Source organism: Stigmatopora argus, chromosome 12 (assembly GCF_051989625.1).
Source record: "Stigmatopora argus isolate UIUO_Sarg chromosome 12, RoL_Sarg_1.0, whole genome shotgun sequence".
NCBI lineage: Eukaryota > Metazoa > Chordata > Actinopteri > Syngnathiformes > Syngnathidae > Stigmatopora > Stigmatopora argus.
In genome coordinates, this window is record NC_135398.1 from 16,730,231 (window position 1) to 16,752,669 (window position 22,439).

Here is a 22,439-nt window from a genome sequence, read left to right on the forward strand (position 1 = left end):
GCTTGCCCCGCCCCCGGATTCGCTCATATTGGCGAGTGTGTACATGATTTTTAAACTACGGCCCGTGGGCCATATACGGTCCGTTAGGCTTTTTAATCCAGCCCGCCGACGTTGTCCAAATTATAGTAAAAATGAATGACCTAATTCATTTCCCTTTGCCCTGCAATACCGCTCATCACTCTCAATTTAAAGACTGCTTTCTTTTGTTGAATAATATGTTCTTAATGTTGAAAGTAAATTTGAAAATAAAATTTTCACCTTCAATTGTGTCCTTTTTCTTATATTTCAAGAAGAGCGAGAGAGAGAGGGAGGGAGAGAGAGAGAGAGAACGAGAGAGACAGAGAGATCAATTTAAAAAAATATTAAAAACAAAATAATAATAAATATTTTTGGGTCTGTCATTTCAAGGATTAACAATACTGTGAAAATGAAACATCACACAAAATCACACTCCTAGGGAGTAGGTACTAAACTTACTTCCATACTGGTGATATTACAGCGATGTGTCTCAGCAAACCAGCCACTGTCGCCGCATTGGTCAATATCTACATCCTGCAAATTCACATCCAGTCGGACAACACCCCTATCAAGTAGAAAGACCAGGTAGAAGGAAATTTAGTAAAATATTAAATCCAAAGATAACCGTATTTATTCGAGTATAACGCACAAACTTTTTACAATGGAAAAACATATTTGTATTGGATCTAATTCACCATCTACTAACAGAGCAACAAATACCTAGTGGTTATGATGGTTAATACTAAAATGAGACAATATTCAGTAGAACGGAGTGTGAGAAGGGGAGAGAGTGTTAGGAGTAGCTTGTTATTGTTTTTACCATTGCCTTCTCCCTGTGTTCTGTTGTCCGTTTCCCTACTCTTGTTTGACCCTTCTTCCTTGCCGTTGTGCTGGCGCCGCTGCGCGTGATTCAAAATTAGTTCCTGACTGCCTAGTTCTTGCCCGCCTAGTTCCTGCCAGCCTAGTTCCTGCCCGCCAATTTCCTGCCCGCCAAGTTCCTGCCCGCCAAGTTCCTGCCTGCCAAGTTCCTGCCCGCCAAGTTCCTGCCCGCCAAGTTCCTGCCCGCCCATAGGCGGCGGCAACCCTGGACGAGGGGGTCGTCGGCGGCGACTCTCCGGGCCCCCTGGTCGAGGGGGTCGGCGGCGGCGACTCTCCGGGCCCTCTGGACGAGGGGGTCGGCAGCGGCGACTCTCCAGACCCCCTGGACGAGGGAGTCGGCAGCGACTCTCCGGTCCCCCTGGACGAGGGGGTCGGTGGCGGCAACTCTCCGGGCCCCCTGGACGAGGGGGTCGGCGGCGGCGACTCTCCGAGCCCCCTGGACGAGGGGGTCGGCGGCGGCGACTCTCCAGCCCCGCTGGACGAGGGGGTCGGCTTTCGTTTTCACAAGCCCTCGTTGTGTTGTAAGGTCCCTTCTGAGTTATTAAAGATGTTGCTTTGAAGCTAATACCTCGTCAGATCCTACTTCCCCGCGCCTGGGTCCGAATCCATTCAGTTCAAAAAATGTTGGGAAACACTGATTTAATGTCTATTATGATGTCCCAATACTGACTTTTTGACTTCTGATCCATCAATTTTTCTCAAGATATGTTTTTCAAATCCTGATTCAATGCCCATATTTTTTACCAGTAAATATAATGTAACCATGTATTCAGTCATCTTCCATACCACTTATCCTCACAAGGGTCGTGTGGGGTGGTGGAGATTATCACATTCAACCACAGGCATTAGGCAGATTAAACCCTGAATTGTTTGCCAGCCAATCGCAGAGCACACAATGATATGGGCAACTACTAAAGGAACATAAAAGTTTGAGCTTAAAGTAGTTCATTAGATGATTGCTACATTCTGTGTATGAGAGTGTGAGATTGAAAAGTGCTGAGCATATGTGTGGGTGTGCAAGAATGGAATGTTTTCAGAACAAACGGTGCTAATCTGCAAGAAGACGGCAGAGACAAGATAACCCAGGAGCAGCTGGCGGAGAGCAGATACGAGGAGATTACAACCAGGAGGAACCAGCAAGCGACTCAGCAGAGGAGGACAGACCAATGAAAGCAAGCTAAAGTTAACTGCAGTATACACATAGCCAATAGAATAATGCCAGGATGCCTTTGTTGCTGTCCCATTTGCATATTGTGTAGTATAACTCATTGCTGGGCAACTCGGATAGAAAGTACGTCTGCTGGTGGCAACAGAGGCGTACAGAGCTGTGTTGAGAGGGACCCGAGACCCAGGTGCTTGTATTAGATCTGTGTGTTAGGAATAAATCCACTTGTGTGTGAAAATGCCGGCTTCCTGATACCTTTCTATTGCAGAACGAGCGCGCATATTGTTGGATGAGTGGCAGTTGGGTAAGGTCACAAATTGGAGTCAGATTACTAATTTGAGTTTATGTTGATTTAGAAATAAATTTCCAACAATTTATGGTGACCCTGACGTGATGCAAGAGAGCTAAAAGAAGTCCTGGACTTCGAGAAAAACCACAAGAGTCTGTAACTCGGGTCAGGGACCCACGTCCACACCAGGTGACGACCTGATAAAGGAGCCACACGTCCGACCGTCTTTCCTCTTGGGCCCACAGTGAAACAAGGTAAGCAGATTCCTTTTCAAATTCTGCACATTGGCAACGCTAAATTATAAGAGGAAGGAGGAGCGGAACGGCGTAAAAGTGTAATAGTGTGGACGTTAGTAGGGTATAAAATCTGGGATTTACCTACTAGAATAGTTTGAAACTATTCGTGGTTACGATACGGTTTAAAATCTGGGATTTACGTATCAGTGTGGAAGCGGTGTGAGTGTGAAAACTAAAATTGTTCTGCGTAAAAAGTGGTTGGGACACGCACGGGTGGATTTCAAGATGGCGAATAAGAGGAAGTGTGATAGTGGTCTCGGGTGTGGCACTTCAGACGAATGGACTGAAGTCTGGTCGGAGATTAATGGTCATTACGCTAAGCTGGAAACACAGTTGATTAGTGGAATAGGAAGTAAGAAAATTAAGAAGGAAAAAGAACGGTGTCAGAAGTTGTTTCTGAAATTAAAGAAGGATGAATTGTTTCGCGGAGAACCTGGAACATGGGACATGTCGAAGTTAGCGCGGCAGTTACAGAAAAAGGTGAGCAGAAATCCTGTTTCGATAATGTCAAAATTCTGCTATTGGATTGTTTAAATTATTGAGAAGGTGCAGTAGAAATTTTACTTATATGGTCCGAGTATTTGTTCAGGGAACATTCTCGCGATTATATATGAAATAAGGGATTTCATAATACCTGTAATAGGTAAAGAATCTGGGATTCTTAATTAAAATAAGGGAATCGGGGATTCCTAAACGGCCTTATTAAAAGAAGTCTTCAGCAGGGAAAGGACTGGCTTTACAGATGTTTAATTCTTAGGATTGATCGTAATAAAAATTCCTAAATTCCTAGAATTGAATACACTAAAATTCTAAATTTATCCGGTGATTTGAGATGACTGAATTGGTGAAAATGGAAGAAGTGCTTGGGAGAGAATGTGAAGATCTGTGTGTGTGTTGGAAGAAATGTTGGAAAAGGGTTTGGGAGAGAATGGTGTGTGTGCGTTGAAAAGAATGGGGAGAAAGATGCTGGAGGAGAATGGAATTAATTGATGAGTTTGTAGGGAGATGTAGAAGCACAGGTTTTTAAAGACAAGCTAAAATTTGACGTGAGTTGGATAAACAATTTTGTACGTTGAAAGGAAATTTACATTTTACGGGTCAAAAGTGTTTGTCCGTAGCATTGAGGGAAAAAAAGGAGCGTGACGTCACAGCTAAGGCAGAACTTTTAAAAAAAAGGAAAGGAGGGAGGTGAGTAGGTGGAGGCGCGGCCCAATACAGAGAGAGGAGGTATGTTTCCCCTCCGCCCTCAGGGAGGAGGCGTGATATATATTTTAGAGATGTGGCACTGAACAAATCCCCCCCCCTCTGGCGAGGGGGGGGAAGTCCATGGCTGATGAGGCTTTTGGCCTGGATGAGTGGACAGAGCTGCGCGCTTGACATGAGACATCAGGTACGAATGATTGGAGCAGCTATTGTCGAGGGTCTTCCGGAACCTATGTATGATGACGAGAAGGTCAAAGAAAAATTCTAAACAGGAAAAGATAGAGCAATCCGTCCAGATGTTCCAAGCTATGGTGGGGCCCGAGGTGGTCAGTTCAGTGGTGGATACTGTGGTCGCGGGCGTGGTTTCTCTGGTGGCCGGGGAAGAGGGTACTCGGGATACGGCCAAACAAGGCAACTGTTTTGTGTGTGGCGGCATTGGACACTGGGCACGTGATTGCCCCAGTCAACGGCAGCAACCGCAACAACTGTTCCCGCGGCAACCCCAAGCACAGCAACAACTGTTCCCGCGGCAACCCCAAGCACAGCGGTATGGCCCACCACAGCAACAGCGGCCTACGCGTGGGGGAGGACGAGGCACTGGCAGACCATGGCGGCCCAGGCAGCTGGCCCAGTCACCTGGACAATATTATCAGGGCGGAGATGATTATTACGGTCCATGAGATCCTCCACACTCCGAAGAGAGGTGCCTGAGAGGCTCGTGTGAATTTGATGGGAAGAGACTTGTTGATGTCTATTGGAGCTGCCATCCTATGTGGGCCGGTTGGCCTCACAGTGACTTTACCAAATGGTGCAAGGATTCCGTGTTCACAACCTATACGAACATGTGGACAGTGGTTGACAATCTAAAGGTCACGTCTTGAGCCTGAAACTCCGGCCACTGGGGGGACTTGTCCGTATATCACCGGTGGAAATCATTCATTGACTCACTCCGGCCTTACCATCCACCCATGGATGATTTTCATTGTACGTTGTTTTACCGTTTTCAGAAGGTTCTTGGAACACCCTGGCAGTTGAAAGAATCGAAAAGGTGTGGTACAAAATGTTGGACACAGCCGACCCACACATTTCTTTGGCTCTGTCTCCTGGTCATGAGGCTCACCGGCTCGGTCCAATGGTCACGGTCAGCACCCCTTCACAGATGCGGACACCCAAAACTAAGCACACCCTGTGCAAACAAAAAGAGGGGGGTCGCCCATAGAGCTTACTGTTTCCTTTACACAAAAAACAAAGGGCAGGAAAGACTACCACAAGAGAGACAGAGAGTTGACAATATTGGGATATATTAGTGACAAATTATGGGTCCACTATTAGACACTGAAATTTATAATTAGGAAATGGCTAAGTGGAAGGTTAGTTTCTCTAAATTTTAATTGTGGTAAGAAGGAGCTACAAAAATGTCTCTTATTTTCAATAAACACAAGCTTGGAGCATAATAGGAATTTAGCTATCCTCATAGATATTTTAGCAATATGAGAGTGATTTGCGATTTAGACTTAAGTATTAAGAATCATCCAAATTATTAATGATATCAAACATGAAGATAACAATGCAGAAATGGCATTTATCCAAATTATTAGGTACATTTAGATAGAATAATTAATTTAGGATAGGCATGATTTCCCTGAGATGGAATAAACATCATGGAATGTCGTCAGTGCACGGAGGGTATTTCATTGTTTTGCCCATCAGCAGATTAGCGTGAGTCGTATTAATGAATATTAGAATATCGCAGATTGCGTTGGAATCAAACAATTGATGTCAACCAAACAACGTTAAACTATTTATTTTGCTAATAGGACAGCCAAAGGTGGTTAGCTGCCAAGGAGCCCCAGACTGGGGATGGCGCTCTCCACTAGTGATGAAAAATTGCAGACCACTGATGTCTGAGTGACCGTGAATGGTTGTTTGTCTTTTTGTGTTTTTGATTGGCCGACCACCAAGATATAATTAATCAATTAGATATCAAGGTGGAAAAGGATTTAGCAAATTGGAATCGGTTTCTGAAATCGCCAATAAGCCCGTTTCACGGATGGCAACGACAAATTATGGATAAATATTTCGTCCAAGGAAATTTTTAATGAAAATGCAGCAGCAGTTCTCCAAACGTGAAACTTGAAGTGGAGAAACAAATCTGCTATGTGAAATTTAGGAGCACTGAGAAAAAACCAAAGACAGTGCATGATAAGAAATTCCAAAAGTATTATGGATTCATAGTGGTAATGGCATCCAAAATTGTGTTAACAGTATAATTGACTGAATTGATAAAAGGTTCCATATTTTGTTATGAAATCATTGCACCTACATAACGAGGTCAAAATATGGAAATCCAATTTAGTGGAATGTACCAAACGCCATTATTCACTACACGATTGGAACTGGAGGATGAGGCTAATCATATATCTGCATAAAAGAAAAAACTTTAAAGAAACGCATTGAATTTGGGTTGGCAGAGGGAGATTGTGCTTCTCAACAGGAAACATGGAGAGCAACCCAGGATGAGAGTGTCCGTGCAAGTGTTGTTGACCCACAGGCAGACATGAGAATGGCCGATCCACCTGGTGCACTGTAAGAAGTTTCTCTCAGTTGAAACGTTTGAGGAGACAGGTAAGATAAACTTTTTGGCGTGATCGGATGTAATGGAAAGCACTCCAATATTGATTGGAAAGATTATCACTCGAGGAGCAATGCCGTAAGTCATAAGGAACTTTTATATTGGTTTTATTGTCTCCATAAAAAAGGGAGTGAAAGTGTTTCAATTGAGACCAAACCTTCTTACAGATAGTCAAAGTAAACAATTAGAAAGAGAATGGATAGAAATGTAACTGGATTTTAATTTTATGCCTGAATATTGGAAAAGATTGATTAAGAAAGTTGTATAGGAGATGATTGGCAAACTCCAAAGACAATGGAATGTTACATTTGATAAAAAGACTACTAGACTGGGATATTTGGAATTTCAGACAACTGAGTTTACTATGCAACGCGATACACATTATTGAATGAATTGGGACTTGATTAGTATGCATTTTAAAAGTAATGAGTTTTAATTGCTCTAAAGGACACAGTTATGCTAAAATATGGGCCCTGGTCAAACAACAAGGGGTCAGAAATTTGAAGGCCACATTGCAGTGGACCCCTGAGGATGATGCATTGTTTGTGCAACTAATTCAGGAATTGCCATCAGCAGCAGCTTTGGCTACCCCAGATTACACTAAGATGTTTCATTTAGATGTGGCCGTTAGTGAGAAGACAGTGAATGCAGCATTGTACCAAAGACATGGGACAAACAGGGCAGTTTTATTGTGTTGTAGTGTGCCATTAGCCAATTGGAAACTAAAGGACAAAAGTGGTACCATTACTCACAGTTGCGCCCGGCCCCAGACTTTGTGCCTGCCAATGGTGAGCTTAAAGGTTGACCCCCCGGACGGGCAGGTCAAGAGAGGGAATGTGACGATGGCGAGAATTGGATCAAAGTCGGACTCGAAAGTGTCTGAACAAAGACGACAACGATGCAAATGTTTAACTTTGACTATTTTGCTTTCTGGCTTGTGCTTTGTGTGGACTATGTTGACGTTTGAACATATGGTGCGGGATGACAGAAGTGATGGAGCGAAAGGAGAACGAGTGATGGTGTATCATTCCTGTAATGGAACGGTATGGTATGAAGCAGAGCAAGATGGTGGTAAGACGCTGACACAGACACAACGACTACTGCTAAATCTGAAGTGTAAACAACCGACACAGGTGCAAGACCAGTTTTGAAAATCATGGCAGCAACTGCTGTATCCAAAAACTGTCTCTTTGGTTTCCTGTATAACAAGACTCTCCAAGGAGAGTGCAGCCAATTGGACTCGGCCTTTCCACTGACAGATATGGAAAAGAAAAAGCCCATTTTTGACACACATGTTGCACAACAAAATTTCACCTGCCTAAAGTTAAATGGGACTGGCCCTGGGATTGGAAATATCCAGGAGTCATGGTGTAATGAAAATGTGTCTTTGCCAGCAGGAATCCCTCTCGCTCGTGCTGATGTTTGGCTGTGGTGTGGAGCGAAAGTGTTGTACGATAGGCTTCCCCCCAATGCCTCAGGTAAGTGCGCCCTAGTAACGCTGATCATGCCAATTAGTGCGACAGCATTAGACATGGCCAGAATAAATTGGGAAGGCGTTGGATGGTGGGGAAGAATCCCCTTCCTTGTGAGGAAGAAAAGGGACATGCAAGAATGGTTGAATGCAGGAGACCCCACGTACATAGTTCCGAGAGAGGTCCCTGATGAATACAAATTGGTGGATCAAGTGGCGGCAGGATGGGAGAGTATTTTCCTGTTCGTTACAGTAAACAAAAATGTGGACCGGATTAATTATGTCCACTACAATGTCCAACGATTGGCGAACTTCACCACCTCGACACTCCAGGCAGTGCATGAGCAATTGCAGCCACGTCTCTTATGGCATTCCAAAATAGAATGGGTTTAGATATGGTGTTAGCTGAAAGAGGAGGAGTGTGTGGTATTTTTGGGGATCAGTGCTGTACTCTGATTCCCAACAATACGTCTCCTGACGGTCGCCTTACTAAGGCATTGGAGGGTCTGCGCACGCTAAGTAACAAAATGAAGGAGCACTCAGGTGTGGACACCAGTTGGTACTCTGACTGGTTAAACATCTTTGGCAAATACAAAAGCTTGATTGCATCAATACTGGTTTCTATCGCTGTGTTTACCGCTATTATGGTGTTATGCGGATGTTGCTTTATTCCATGTATCAGATCATTAACTGTTAGGACAATTGAACGCACGTTGGGGCCACTCCCTCCGGGTGGCCAGTACATGATGATCCCTCAGAAGGACCCCCAGGAGGCGGAGACAGCTGTGGCCCTACGGGAGTTCGGGATGTGAGTATGTGAAGGTGGCCTCAGGGACCTGAGGCCATGAGGAGGGAATGAAATCTTCTCCTGATTTTCTACTAGAATGAATTTATTTACTGATTTTTAATTTTTAATTGTTTACTGATTTTTAGCTTATGGCTATTGATTTTAGCTCGTGTTTAACAATAAAACAAGGTATTCGAGTGATGACCTCAGTCGTCTGAGGTCATGAGAGGGAATAAAGGAACATAAAAGTTTGAGCTTAAAGTAGTTCATTAGATGATTGCTACATTCTGTATATGAGAGTGTGAGATTGAAAAGTGCTGAGCGTATGTGTGGGTGTGCAAGAATGGAATGTTTTCAGAACAAACGGTGCTAATCTGCAAGAAGACGGCAGAGACAAGATAACCCAGGAGCAGCTGGCGGAGAGCAGATACGAGGAGATTACAACCAGGAGGAACCAGCAAGCGACTCAGCAGAGGAGGACAGACCAATGAAAGCAAGCTAAAGTTAACTGCAGTATACACATACCCAATAGAATAATGCCAGGATGCCTTTGTTGCTGTCCCATTTGCATATTGTGTAGTATAACTCATTGCTGGGCAACTCGGATAGAAAGTACGTCTGCTGGTGGCAACAGAGGCGTACAGAGCTGTGTTGAGAGGGACCCGAGACCCAGGTGCTTGTATTAGATCTGTGTGTTAGGAATAAATCCACTCGTGTGTGAAAATGCCGGCTTCCTGATACCTTTCTATTGCAGAACGAGCGCGCATATTGTTGGATGAGTGGCAGTTGGGTAAGGTCACAAATTGGAGTCAGATTACTAACTTGAGTTTATGTTGATTTAGAAATAAATTTCCAACACTACTCACGCTCACAGTGGGAATGTAACCCATATTACCAGCACCAAAGTGATAAAGAACCACTACACCATTGGGTGGCCAATGTGTAACCATTCATTAATTCATTCATTTTCTGAACCACTTCATCCTCACAAAGGTCGCGTGGGGTGCTGAAGCCTATCCCAGCTCTTTTGGAATGTGGGAGGAAGCCCACACGGGCCCGGGGAGAACATTCAAACTCCACACAGATGGACCGACCTGTATTCGAACCCAGGACCCCACAGCTGTGAGGCAGACACGCTAACCACTCACCCGCTGCGCCGCCCATTGTGTAACCACTAAAGAATAAATCACTTTATATGTTTGAGAGTAAAGACATGCTTTATTTCCAATGTTACATGATGATCTGTTACTGTCATTAGTTTCTAAAGACATGTTTGCCTAGTGCAGGGGTAAGGAATCTATGCCTCGGGAGTCGTATGTGGCTCTTTTGATGGTTGCCTATGGCTCAGGAGCTATATGTGGCTAACCTGTGGGTTTAAAATATAGTGAGAGAGCTGACTCCCGAACGCACCAATAGGAGCGTCACGGCACTGTGGTGTTGACACTACCTCAAGCATCACTAATTATATATTTTTTATTATTAGTCCCTTCTGCATGCATACTCTCATTGACTCGGTTTACTTTTAAATTGTGAGTGTAGCTCTCAAGGATTAACATTTGAAAATATGAATTGTTTACAGCTTTCTCTGTCGAAAAGGTTCCCAACGCCTGGCCTAGTGGTTTGATTTACGCAAGCCTAAAAGCACAATACACTAACCCCTCGTTTTTTGGGGATAATGTAGACCAGACCATAGAAAAACCACGAAGTCAGATCGGCCCTATTATTACTACATGTACTATACTGTACTCCCGGTGAAAATAGTTCCTCTCCACTTGATTTAAAAAACTGTTTATTGGAGGACCCGGTGGCGCAAGTGGTTAGGGTGTCGGCCTCACAGCTCTGGGGTCCTGAGTGCAAATCCAGGTCATGTCCATCTGTGTGGAATTTGCATGTTCTCCCCGGACCTGCGTGGGTTTCCTCCCACATTAAAAAAAAACATGCATGGTAGGCTTAATGGACACTCTAAACTGGTATGGGTGCAGTGCTTCGTGGAGAAAAACGGTTGCAGAAATGTGCAGCACAACAATCTGGGCGGAGAGACCAGCCGCTACATCTCGGATCTCTTCAGCTCACGAGAATTTATTTTATTTATTCCGAGCACACAGATCCCCACAACACGCATGCATCTCTAGAGGGGAAGTGAGTTCAATTTGCTTGTGTCATTAACAAGATTCCTACCAGCTAAATTATGTACAAAAGAACGCTATTTATGCCGCAATGGCGGGCTACACCTTTAGTATATTAAGGAACGTCAATCTTTAGGAGGCATTTACAATGGCGACTCAAAAAAAATGTCTTTTCACCGCTGATACAAAGTTCACTCGCAACAAAATAGAAAATTGAAAGACAAAATGCATCTAGGCAGTGTATACCGTATTTTCAGACCTTTAAAACGCACCGCTCTAAAGGGAGCAGTCTCAGTTGCAAGTGTATTGTCTGTTTTTTGTCAATACATAGGGCGATTCATTTTTTTAAAAAATCAATCAAAAGCCTTTATTGTCATCATACACAGCTGCGTTTAACGAAATTGGTGGTGCTACTCCACAAAGTGCGTTTTCCCAGTAAAAAGAAATCATAAATAAGTATTCTAAAAATATAAAAAGCCACATGCTGGCACGGTAAATTCTAAAATATTGCACAATCTAAGATATTGCACATTGTTATTGCACACCCCGAAGTTATTGCACAGAAGGGATTGTGTGTCGTGCTAACGCAAGTTCAGAGTCCTGATGGCTGTGGGAAAAAACTGTCCTTAAGTCTATTTGTCCGTGCTTTGTGAGACCTGTAGCATCTGCCAGAGAGTAGCAGCTGTAACAGGTTGTCACCAAGGTGGTATGGGTCCCTGACAATGTTCCCGGCTTTGCTGAGGTAGCGAGGGCTGACAATGTCATCCAGGGAGGGCAGAGAGCAGCCGATGATCTTTTGGGCGGTGTTGATCACTCTCTGCATGGCTTTTCTGTCTACTGCCGTGCTTCCAGCGTACCACACTGTAATGCTGTATACCAGGATGCAATCCACAGTGGCTCTATAGAAGGTTACCAGAAGCTTAGTGTCCAAGTTGTTCCTCCTGAGTACCCTCAGGAAATGGTTGTTTCTGGGCCTTCTTCACCACTGGCGTGGTGTTGGTAGACCAGGAGAGCTTGTCCGTGACATGGACCCCCAGGAATTTGAAGGACTGGACCCTGTCTACGCATACTCCATTTTTGAGGAGTGGGGCCAGATCTGTGCTGCGTTTGCAAAAGTCCAGGATTGTTTCTTTAGTTTTTGTGGTGTTTAGTGTGAGTTGTTCACCAAACACCACGAAGACAGTTTGTTGACCCCATCTTTGTAGGCAGACTCGTCCCCCCTGAGATGAGTCCGACCACAGTGGTGTCATCGGCAAATTTGATGATGGAGTTAGACTGGTGGGTCGGTACAGTCGTATGTGTACAGGGAGTATAGAAGAGGACTCAGTACACAGCCTTGAGAGGAGCCAGTGCTCAGTGTAATGGAGGAAGAGAGGTGGGGACCAAGTCTAACAGTTTGTGGACGGTTGGTTAAGAAGTTCTTAATCCAGCAGAAGATGGAAGAGGATAGTCCAAGGTGGGAGAGATTGTCAGACAAAATGTCCGGTATTATAGTGTTGAAGGCTGAGCTATAGTCAAAGAAAAGCATCCTCATATAGTTCCCATGGTGCTCCAGGTGGATCAGTGCTGTGTGTAGACCTACGGCGATGGCGTCCTCAGTGGACCTGTTTTCTCTATAAGAAAACTGGTGAGGGTCAACTTAGGGAGGGAGTGTGTCCCTGATGTGGCGGGCGAACAACTTTTCAAAGCACTTCATGATCACAGGTGTAAGTGCAACAGGCCTAAAATCATTCAAGCTGTCAATGGTTGGCTTTTTAGGGACAGGGATAATGGTGGCAGATTTCAGGCAGGATGAGATAATGGATTGTTGTCGGGAACAATTGAAAATCTTTGTGAAAACCCCAGTCAGCTGGTCAGCACAGGCTTTGAGCACCTTCCCAGGTACTCCGTCAGGGCCAGCAGACTTCCTGGTGTTCACAGTCCGCAATACCTGTCTCACTTCATGTGCCTCAAGCTTCATTATACTGCTGCAGGGTGGTGGATGTGTTGAGACTGAATCCGACTTGTCAGTCTCAAAGCGGGCAAAGAAACAGTTCAGTTCCTCTGTTAGTGAGGCATCTGCGTTGACAGACACATTATTGTCATTGTAATTGGTAATGTGTCGTATTCACTGCCACAACTTCTTTGGGTTATTTTCTGTGAAGTGCTCCTCAATTTTCCTTGTATATGCTGCCTTGGCCTTTTTAATGCCTCTCTTCAGCTCTGCTCTGGCAGCGCTGTATTGTTACTTGTCCCCTGACCTGAAGGCGTTGTTACGGCATTTGATGAGTGCCTGTGTCTCACTGGTCATCCAGGGTTATTGGTTAGGAAAAACCCGGATACGTTTATTAACAGTGACAGTGTCCGTACAGTTTTTGATGTAGGAAAAGTACAGTGTCCGTGTAGTCCTGGAGGTTGTGGTGTTCAAAAAGTTCCCAAATGGTGCGGGAAAAACAGTCCTGCAGCTGAGAAAGGGCCATGTTTTTATTATCTTTATTTGTGGCCTCCGGAGTGAGGTGTATGAGGGGGTGAGAGACAGGCAGAGATGGTCGGATCTAGCAAGGTGAGGGAGGGGTGTGGCTCTATAAGCATGTTTGATGTTAGAATAAACATGGTCTAGAGCAGGGGTCCCCAAACTTTTTCCTGTTAGGGCCACATAACTTTTCCCTTCTCTGATGGGGGGCCGGTGTCAGTTTGTAACAGAAAAAGTGTGACGATTGTAGGGGAGCTTAACATAACAAAATAACCCTTTCCAGGTTCTTTACAGAAAAAGTCAGGAAACAAATAATCACACTATTAATGAAATAAATAATTACTAAATAACCCTCTCTGAGTTCTTCACAGAAAAAACTGGAAATAAATAACACTATTTATGAAATAAATAATAACTAAATAACTCTCTCTGGGTTCTTCATAGAAAAAAAGGCATGGAACATTAACTTTCTGTTGTGCCATGCACAATCTTCTCCCTTTGCTCTGAAGATTATGCACGACACCACAGCCTTCATTACAGAATCCCACGTCAACACTTTGCAGCACAGTGCTTGCTGGTGAATTAGGCAGTGGACTCGTAGCAGGGCGGGGAGACCCCTTTTTCCAACTCCCGGTTCATGCGTCCTATTAGACCGCGAGTTTCGCCCACCATGCTAGGAGCCCCGTCAGTCGTGATGCTAGCTAGCTTTGACCAGTCCAGGTCCAACTTCTCCATGGTTTGGCACACTTTGTCGAAAATATCCTCTCCCGTTGTAGTCCCTTTGAGACTTTGGAGGGCTGCCAGATCCTCGCATATCTCAAAGTTTGCGCTTACTCCACGCCTGGAATGTATTAACGGATTTACCGTCACGCTTGGAATACGCGGGGGGTGGTCGGGGGGTTACATTTCGGGTGAACGTCCGCTGGGTTGATTGGAATAAGTAGCATGTCGGCAAGAAATAGAACTAGTCACTCAAGCGGTCACGGTCAACCAAAAATTTGAATTTAGCGCACAAACAAGGCGCACCGACCAATTGGGTGCATCAACCATTTTAAAGAATTTTTTTGACTTTTAAGTGCGCCCTATAGGTATGAAAATACAGTACAGTAGTACCTCGAGATACGAGCTTAATGCGTTCCGGGACTGAGCTCGTATGTCGATTTACTCGTGCCTCAAATTAACGTTTCTGATAGAAATGAACTAAAAACAAATTAATTCATTCCAACCCTCTGAAAAAACACCAAAAACAGTATATTGGATTGGAAAAACATTTTTATTCATTCTAATTCAACATTTATTAACAAAGTAACAAATAACTAGTATAACTAGTGGTTTAGTAATACTAAAATGTGTTTAATTCTACTAAAATTTGTCAGGAGCGGCTCGTTTGTCCCTCCTGGCTTGCCGTTAGGTTAGAGCAGTTGCGAGTGATCCTTGATTACTTCCTGTTGTGTGTATTTAAGCACAAGTATTTAAGTGGTTAGTCATCGTCGGATCGTCCTGCGTGATACTGCATACATCGCTGCAAAGGTACTGTTCTCTATGCTGCGGTTTTGTTTCGTTTTGGGATGTACAAGTCCTTGTTATTTTGTAAAGCGTTTTGAGTCATTAAAGTTACTGTCTCGTCCGCTCCTGCTTCAACGCTACTGGGTCCAAATCCCTCCGATCGCGCCACAACGTCTCGGCGCGATCGTAACAAAATTAGACGGATTTCAGAGGGAAGAGAGAGGGGAGAGAGGGGGGAGGGGGAGAGAGACTTTTTTCACGGCAACGCGCTCGTAACATAACATAAACAAATTTAAATGAACTTATTTCTAATTTTGTTTTAAATTGTTTATGCCTTTTTCTCCCGGGTTGGCTCTATTTGCCCCGCCTCCACCCTGACTTTCAGGTGCAACCTATTGAGAGTTGTTTGCTTTTGTCTTCCCTTCAAAATATTCCGAAAATTATGCACACAAATTCCCTCACAATTGGATAACGCAGAACCACTTGCCAAGTTGCCCGGGAAGAAGTAGTCCTCTCATTTTAGCGAACAAGCTCCGCCATTCGCACTGACTAGCGGGGAAAAAACACTGAAAAGATGCAACGGCAACGCACTCGTAACAGAACAAACACATTTAAATTAACTTGGATTAATATATACAGAAACTCAAACATACGTTTAATGTAACTTTACACAAAACTGAATTCTAATTTTGTTTTTGTTTTTTTACCTTTGTTCTCCGGGTTGACTCCACCCGGACGTTCGGCGGGAGTTTTTAAAAGGAACGCATCAAGAGTTGTTTGTTTTTGCTTTCCCTTCAAAATATTTCGAAAATGACGCGCACAAATGTCCTCACAATACGATAACGCGCGACCACTTGCCAGCTTGTCAGGGTGCCTCTGCTAAAAAATCAGAAAACTCTTCGCTAGCATGTCTGATATCCTTTGTAGCCAGGCGGCCCCCCTCTTCCACCTACTCCTCTCTACTGAGTTCCCGCAACACCTCCAAATGCAAGCTCCGCCCAGTGCTCGTAGATATCTGTTATACACGAAAGACAGTGCGCTACATTGATAAACAGCCTCTCATGTCTTGGCCACCTGGCTTTCTCGCATCTCAAAATTTTTCTCGTATCTAGAGATAATTATTTGCTCGAAATTGTCCTCGTATCTCGAGCTGCTCGTATGTAGAGGTGCTCGTATGTAGATGTACCACTGTACTTGGCGCGCCTATTCTCCCTCTATTGTATATTTCTTCTTCGGCGCTGAGAGAAGCGGTGCCCTGACTTCCGCCGTTTTTCACCGCCATTTTTCATCTGTCTTCCGATTGCGAGTTTCACCGTGGATTTAGACATTTTTATGAACTTTTTTATATATACCTCAGAAAAAAATCTGCAATGTAGTGAAGCGGTGAAAGTTGAAGCCGCATAGTGAAGAAGGATCACAGTTAATTGAAAACACATAACTACGAAATCGAATCCGATCTTGTGACAAAATCCGATATAGTCCGTATCGGGTACCGATAACAATACTAGTAGTATCAGATCGGATCAGAACATCACTACTAATGTCTACTACATTAATGAGCATTTTTTGCTCCTTAGCGGGCTAAGCCTCCCAACTCTTGACAACCCTGTCAACAACCATCAACAGTTTACAAATTAATCAGGACTTTGGACGCCCAGAGAAACTGCGAATTATGCCAGGCTCGGTAATTAGTAAAAAAAAAAAAGAGAGAGAGAGAGAGAGAGAGAGAGATTTTGTTCACGAAAGTGTCAAGCGGGAAACTATTACCTGAACTCAAGTTCCGCATCTTTCTTGAGTCCGTAGAATCCCGCTGACAAAGTGAGGAGCCAATATGGCACGAACGCGCCATGATGGCATTCCAAGTAAGGTGCAGACCACTTGATCTGATTTTTCTCTAATAGGTAATCCCCAGTCTTGGGGTCCGAGCTCCCATGTGTTCTCCTTCCGTCTCTTAACGCACTCATTAACCACTCGGAATCGTTGCTTCTGCTTTTCGGAAGCCGGTCCTGAAGCACCACCTCCTTCGCGATCCTGGTCGCCTGCAGAAAGACGTGCAAGCTGGCGCCCTTGTAGAAGCCTAACACGGCTCTGTAGATTTTGGGGTCCCCCTCGACCATGCCCCGAACCATCGCTTGATACCAGTGGATATCCTGCTCTAATGTGTCCTCTTGAGACTTGTTGGTCTGCATGATCATGTTTAAAAAGTTCGTAGCGTGCGTTATGGTCTCCAAGATAGTATGCAGCGAGTAATGGGAGGCGACGTGCAAGCCGCCTCGTAGACTGCTCAGTTCGTACCTCCTTGAGCAGGTCAACTGCCTCAGCCCCGAAGAGTTGCCGCTGTGGAGGAAAGCGCTCACCACCCGCGGGAGTTCGTCCTCGATTTTGTGCACCGCGATCGTGCGTTCGGTAGCCGGCAACGAATACTCCTGGGTTGGGTGATGGTGGCGCTGCTCCCAGTTAATGCCTTGGGTGCTAAGCACTGAAGGGCTTTCGTCCCGGTCGTTTTCCGACCACTCCACGTAGCCGTAGTTCGAGCTTAAAACAAGTCCCGTTTGGAGGAGCACGAAAAGGAGATTCATCCTCCTCGGTCTTCTTCGGGTACACCCAGAGGAAAGCGCTCGGCAAAGTGTTGCGTGCATTACTAACAGCTCCGCTGTTTTAAGGAGGATGTGCCATTCAAAATGTTGACATAGCCCAATATAAGTGCCCACGTTTCATTGCACGCAATAATGGCATGCACATGCTTCGTCCATGAATATAAAGGCGATTTCTCTTCTATCCATTCGCTGGAAACGCTCGCTCCATGTCAGAGGAGATGAACGAAAAGGGGGAAAATTGTTCTTTAAATTCTCCTACGAAGATAAAAATCCACCTGGCGATCACTGCTGGAAAGTCAGCGGGCGCTCGTGTTCTCGTGGTCAAATGAGCAGACGCTAAAAATAGCCAGCCCCCCTACTCCAAGCATCACGTTAAATCAATTCAAAACAAACGAGTGACAACACAATATGACTCGAACATTGTCTTCATTTAAAAATGAAATAAATTCCCCTCATTAAAAAAATGGCAGTGGCTCCTTAGCCGGTAACTGGTCAAATAGTCCCAGGGGCGATTTAGCCGGTAACCTATTATTTAACATTGAGTGAATAGGGGATTTTCTAAACCATTCAACCAATCTTATTGAAATTTGATGTGTTATTGCCAATTGATATATTTTAACATTAGGTGAATAGGGATTTAATGACTATTATTTAGGCAGTGGCTTCATAGCCGTAGTTTCTTACTATTTACCCCACACAAAATTCTTACCGGCTAAACAGCCATATGGGGCCATATAGGCTATTTGACCGGTTACCAGCTAAATAGCCACTGGGACTTTTTGACCGGTTACCGGCTAAGGAGCCACTCCCCAAAAAATACATGCTTCAATCCACCAGTACAATATTATGTGAATCACCCTGAGCGGCAGGCGTCTGTTTTATTAAATAGGATACTCCTGATTTGCAGTATCACAAAAATCAGAATTGGGTACAGGGGTTAGGGTTACCTTGACAGAGTATGCATGTAGCAATTTCAAATCCATTTTTCTTTCAATTCTAGCTGTGACTGCATATTTTTGAGGACAGTAATCCCTCGAATATCGCGGACAATGTAAACCAGAGAAGGCCGCGATAATTGAAAAACTTCGAAAGAGGATCACCCTTTGTTAGGGTTATCATTATTATAAATTTGCTTCCAATGAAGAACGCTTTGCTTATTGAGGGATATTTGTATATATAATATATTATATATATATAAATTATATATATATAAATTTTATATATATATATATATATATATATATATATATATATATATATATATATATATATATATATATATATATATATATATATATATATATATATTGGCAGGCAATGAAGAACGCTTTGGTTTATTTTGGAGTTATTGACATTAAAAAAGGTCATTTTTAGTACACTGCTTGCAACCATGATAAACAATGGGAAGGTCACTCCCCTCTGCAGCTGGAATTCTCAGAACTATTGTTCACACCGAAACATTGAGCTCCCTTGGGATCCGGAGGACCTTCAACAATTGTTTTGACTTCTGAAAGTGGTTCACACACTAACTCCCTTGGGAAGATCCGGAGGACTTACAATTGTTTTGACTTCTGACAGTGTTGTCCACAACACTCCCTCGGGAAGATCCGACAGATTGTTTTGAGAACTGAGATGCATGTTGTGAATCTTATGAAATAAATTAGCGAGAGAGACATCGATTCGGCAGAATGATCTTGACCGAGGACGCGTGTGGATCGATTCTCTCTTGCAAGAACCCGGTTAGGAGTCAGATGTCTGTTTGATTACGGCGTGCAGTTGGGAATGCCTAAAGGGTGAACCTATCACCCTCATTATTACTACATACCATACAACATGTTTTCGCGCCTATACAATAATACAAGTACACAAGTACAAGAACCAAGAAGTGTTTCTATGAAATATTACAGCTATGGGCATATGAAAAGACTGTAATGTATTCATATCTAAATATAATCTATAAATTAAAAAATGTAAATTCTTTAAATATGGGGTGGTAAAGAAGTTAAACACAAAGATCCAACATTTTGAACTGTGAGCGTCAAAGAGCCACATTCTGAATCATGAAAAAATCCAATCTGCCAAATTATTTTTTAAATATAATTTATTATTTGTTTTTAATGGGTCCTGATGAATCACAGTCCCATCTTATCTCATCTCATTTCCTGAACCACTTTATCCTCATTAGTGTTGCGAGGGTGCTGGAGCCAATCCCAGCTGTATCCAGGCCAGAGGCGGGGGACACCCTTAATTGGTGGCCAGCCGATCGCAGGGCACAAGGAGAGGGACAACCATGCACACTCACACCCATACCTAGGGCCAATTTAGAGTGTCCAATCAGCCTACCATGCATGTTTTTGGAACGTGGGAGGAAACTGGAGTACCCGGAGGAAACCCATGCAGTTACTCCAGTTTCCTTCCACGGTCCAAAAACATGCATGGTAGGCTGATTGGACACTCTAAATTGCCCCTAGGTATGGGTGTGAGTGTGCATGGTTGTCCGTCTCCTTCTGCCCTGCGATCGGCTGGCCACCCGGGGAGAACATGCAAACTCCACACAGATGGACGTGACCTGGATTCGAACTAAGGACCCCAGAGCTGCAAGGCTGATGCGCTAACCACTCGCTCCACCGTATCCCGGACATTTGGTCGCCGGACTTTTGGTCGCCGGACTTTTGGTCGCCGGACGTTTGGTCGCCCGGAAGGTTATTGATAATTACCATTTAAATTTGTTCCTCAAATTCCCTAAATACAAACTGTGAATTATTATTTAGTCATACTTAATGCCCTATTAATTAATAGGCTAAAGAAAAGCTCCAAATTTCCCGTACTTTTATTGTGTTTTGTTGGAGAACTTGTTAAGACCCTGACTGACATCCCTTCCTAAGGGGACAACTCATGTACATACAAACTCTTATACACTCACACGTCCGCTCAGTGAAACTGCTCAGAGCCATTGTTGGCTTTGATTGATGCGTAGACCGTGTTGTTTTACCTTGTTTTGTCGCCGGACTTTTGGTCGCCGGACTTTTGGTCGCCGGACTTTTGGTCGCTGGTTGTTTGGGTCCGGGCGACCAAACGTCCGCGACCAAACGTCTAGCGACCAAAAGTCCAGCGACCAAATGTCTGGTCACGCCGTACCGCGCAAGAATCAATGTATATACAAAATATGGTAAGAAGCAAAGAGCCGCATTCATTTGGGCTGGGAGCCGCATGTTCACCACACCTGCTTTAAGTACTGTACTCACAGTGAAAATAGTTCCTCTCGGCTTAATAAAAAATACTGGCTATTGGGAGCTTTATTCCAAGTAATCCTTGTCAGATTCGAGAGGCATTGTATCATCAATGGAATCTTCAGGGGGCGCTGTAGGGACAACAGGAGGAACTTCTTTCTGCAAGACGTTTTTGGCGCACAAGGAACATGGCAAGACGTTGTCTTTCTTGGCATTTTAGTCTTGCTCGCACTTCTAGAAAAACCCACCCTAACCGAGGATTCCGGCCGTCCCGTCCGCCCAGGGAACTCTATTTTAGTATAAGAGCGACGGTGGCTTCCATTATTGTTCTTCACTGCTGAGTTGAGTGGCAGTGGCCTGTCTTCCACCATTTCCATACCACCCTAAATTTCGTGGCTTTTGATAGTGTTCTTATTTCTGCTCTGAAGGATTTTGTGAGATAATTGACAAAACATAGACAAAACATTATTGGAGCTTCAGTTGTCAATTCTCTTTATTCGCAAGGGAAAGGGCGACCTCTTGTGAGCTGACTCCAGCTTAAAAGGTCTCTCCCGCAGCCCAAAGTGGGCGTAAATTTGAATATTGGATTGGATTGGATAACTTTATTCATCCCGTATTCGGGAAATTTCATTGTGGCCATCCACCCACGACCGAAGCAGGCAAATGCACACAAGCTGAACGTGGAGCTTTCAGTTTATTTAGAGTGTCTGTTGGGAAGGGCCGGCCGAAGGTTCAATGTGTGGTCGAGATCGTGATAGGGGTCGTAAGCGTGCTCAAGGTCCTGGTCCTTTTTTTTTTCCCAAGATGGCGCCGTCACACGGAAGCCAGTGGCAGTAGCTCTGTCCACTCTTGTGTTTTTTGTGTTTTACAGCCCTTCTATCTTTTTTTAATTACATTTTAATATTTCTTAATACATTCCTTTTTACTTTACTTTGTACTTTTTACTTTAATGTTTTTACAACTTTCTTTGTTCTGTTAGCCTGGCTTCTTTTGGTTACTTCTTTTTTGGAACCATTCAGCCATGCCTACGCTGTCACACACATGGGACTAGCTGTTACAATACGCACCAGAAGGAGCAACACCTCGGTGCCGCCGGAGATTCGGAGCTGGACAAAAGTGGCGGGAGAAGAGGCAACGCTTCTGATCAACCATTCCGTCATGGGATAAGATGGAAGAGCTGTCAGCGCTTATCAGCAACGGAGTCGAGGGGCTCTACTCTGCTACTGTTGTCTTCAGCTCCAGACTACTGAGGAACTGTGTGGATAAGCTTGGAAGAGTGACTCTGCATATTCTCTGCCTCGGTCCCAGTCTCCAGAAGTTCCCCATCTTGTGGAAGACTTCCTGTGTGTGGTTCCAGTTTTTGTCCAACTTTACAATGTCTTTTTGAGTCTGTATCCATTTTAGCTACCGCAACCAAGATGGCGCCGTTCAAGTGGCAGCCGGCGGCGGTAGCTCCGTCCATTCTTGCTCATTTTGTGTTTTTGCTGCTTTTCTGTCTTAATGATTTGATTTGGTGATTCTCAATGATCCCATTCACTTTGATTTGGTTTGTACTTTGTGCTTTTGCTTTGTTTTTCTGTCTAATCACCCTCTTGCTACTGCCACAATGAAATTTCCCGAATACGGGATGAATAAAGTTATCCAATCCAATCCAATCTAAAACAAGAGGTCGGAGATTAGGTGAGGCAAATGAGGTAGCGGGAGAAGGTATTTAACAGTGAACTGATAAAAACCATCCAGCTATGTGGTCATGCTTTAATACTCCTTGATGATTGATGAGGCACACTT

At 44.2% G+C, this 22,439-nt stretch overlaps 1 protein-coding gene across 5 annotated transcripts in view; it reads right to left on the reverse strand.

Moving 5' to 3' along the window:
* Nucleotides 1-17,901, reverse strand: part of LOC144085516 (metabotropic glycine receptor-like) — a 97,864-nt gene extending 79,963 nt beyond the window's left edge. For 4 of the 5 annotated variants that reach the window (XM_077614854.1, XM_077614856.1, XM_077614853.1 and 1 more), the window contains exons 1-2: nt 16,592-17,901; nt 478-583 (exon numbers count right to left, since the gene is read on the reverse strand). In XM_077614854.1, the coding sequence (XP_077470980.1) occupies nt 478-583; nt 16,592-17,463 (978 nt within the window). In that variant the 5' untranslated portion in view covers nt 17,464-17,901. Of the gene's footprint in view, nt 1-477; nt 584-838; nt 3,906-16,591 lie in introns of those variants that run through there. The other variant, XM_077614857.1, reaches the window with a different exon arrangement.
* Between the last annotated feature and the right edge of the window lie 4,538 nt (nt 17,902-22,439).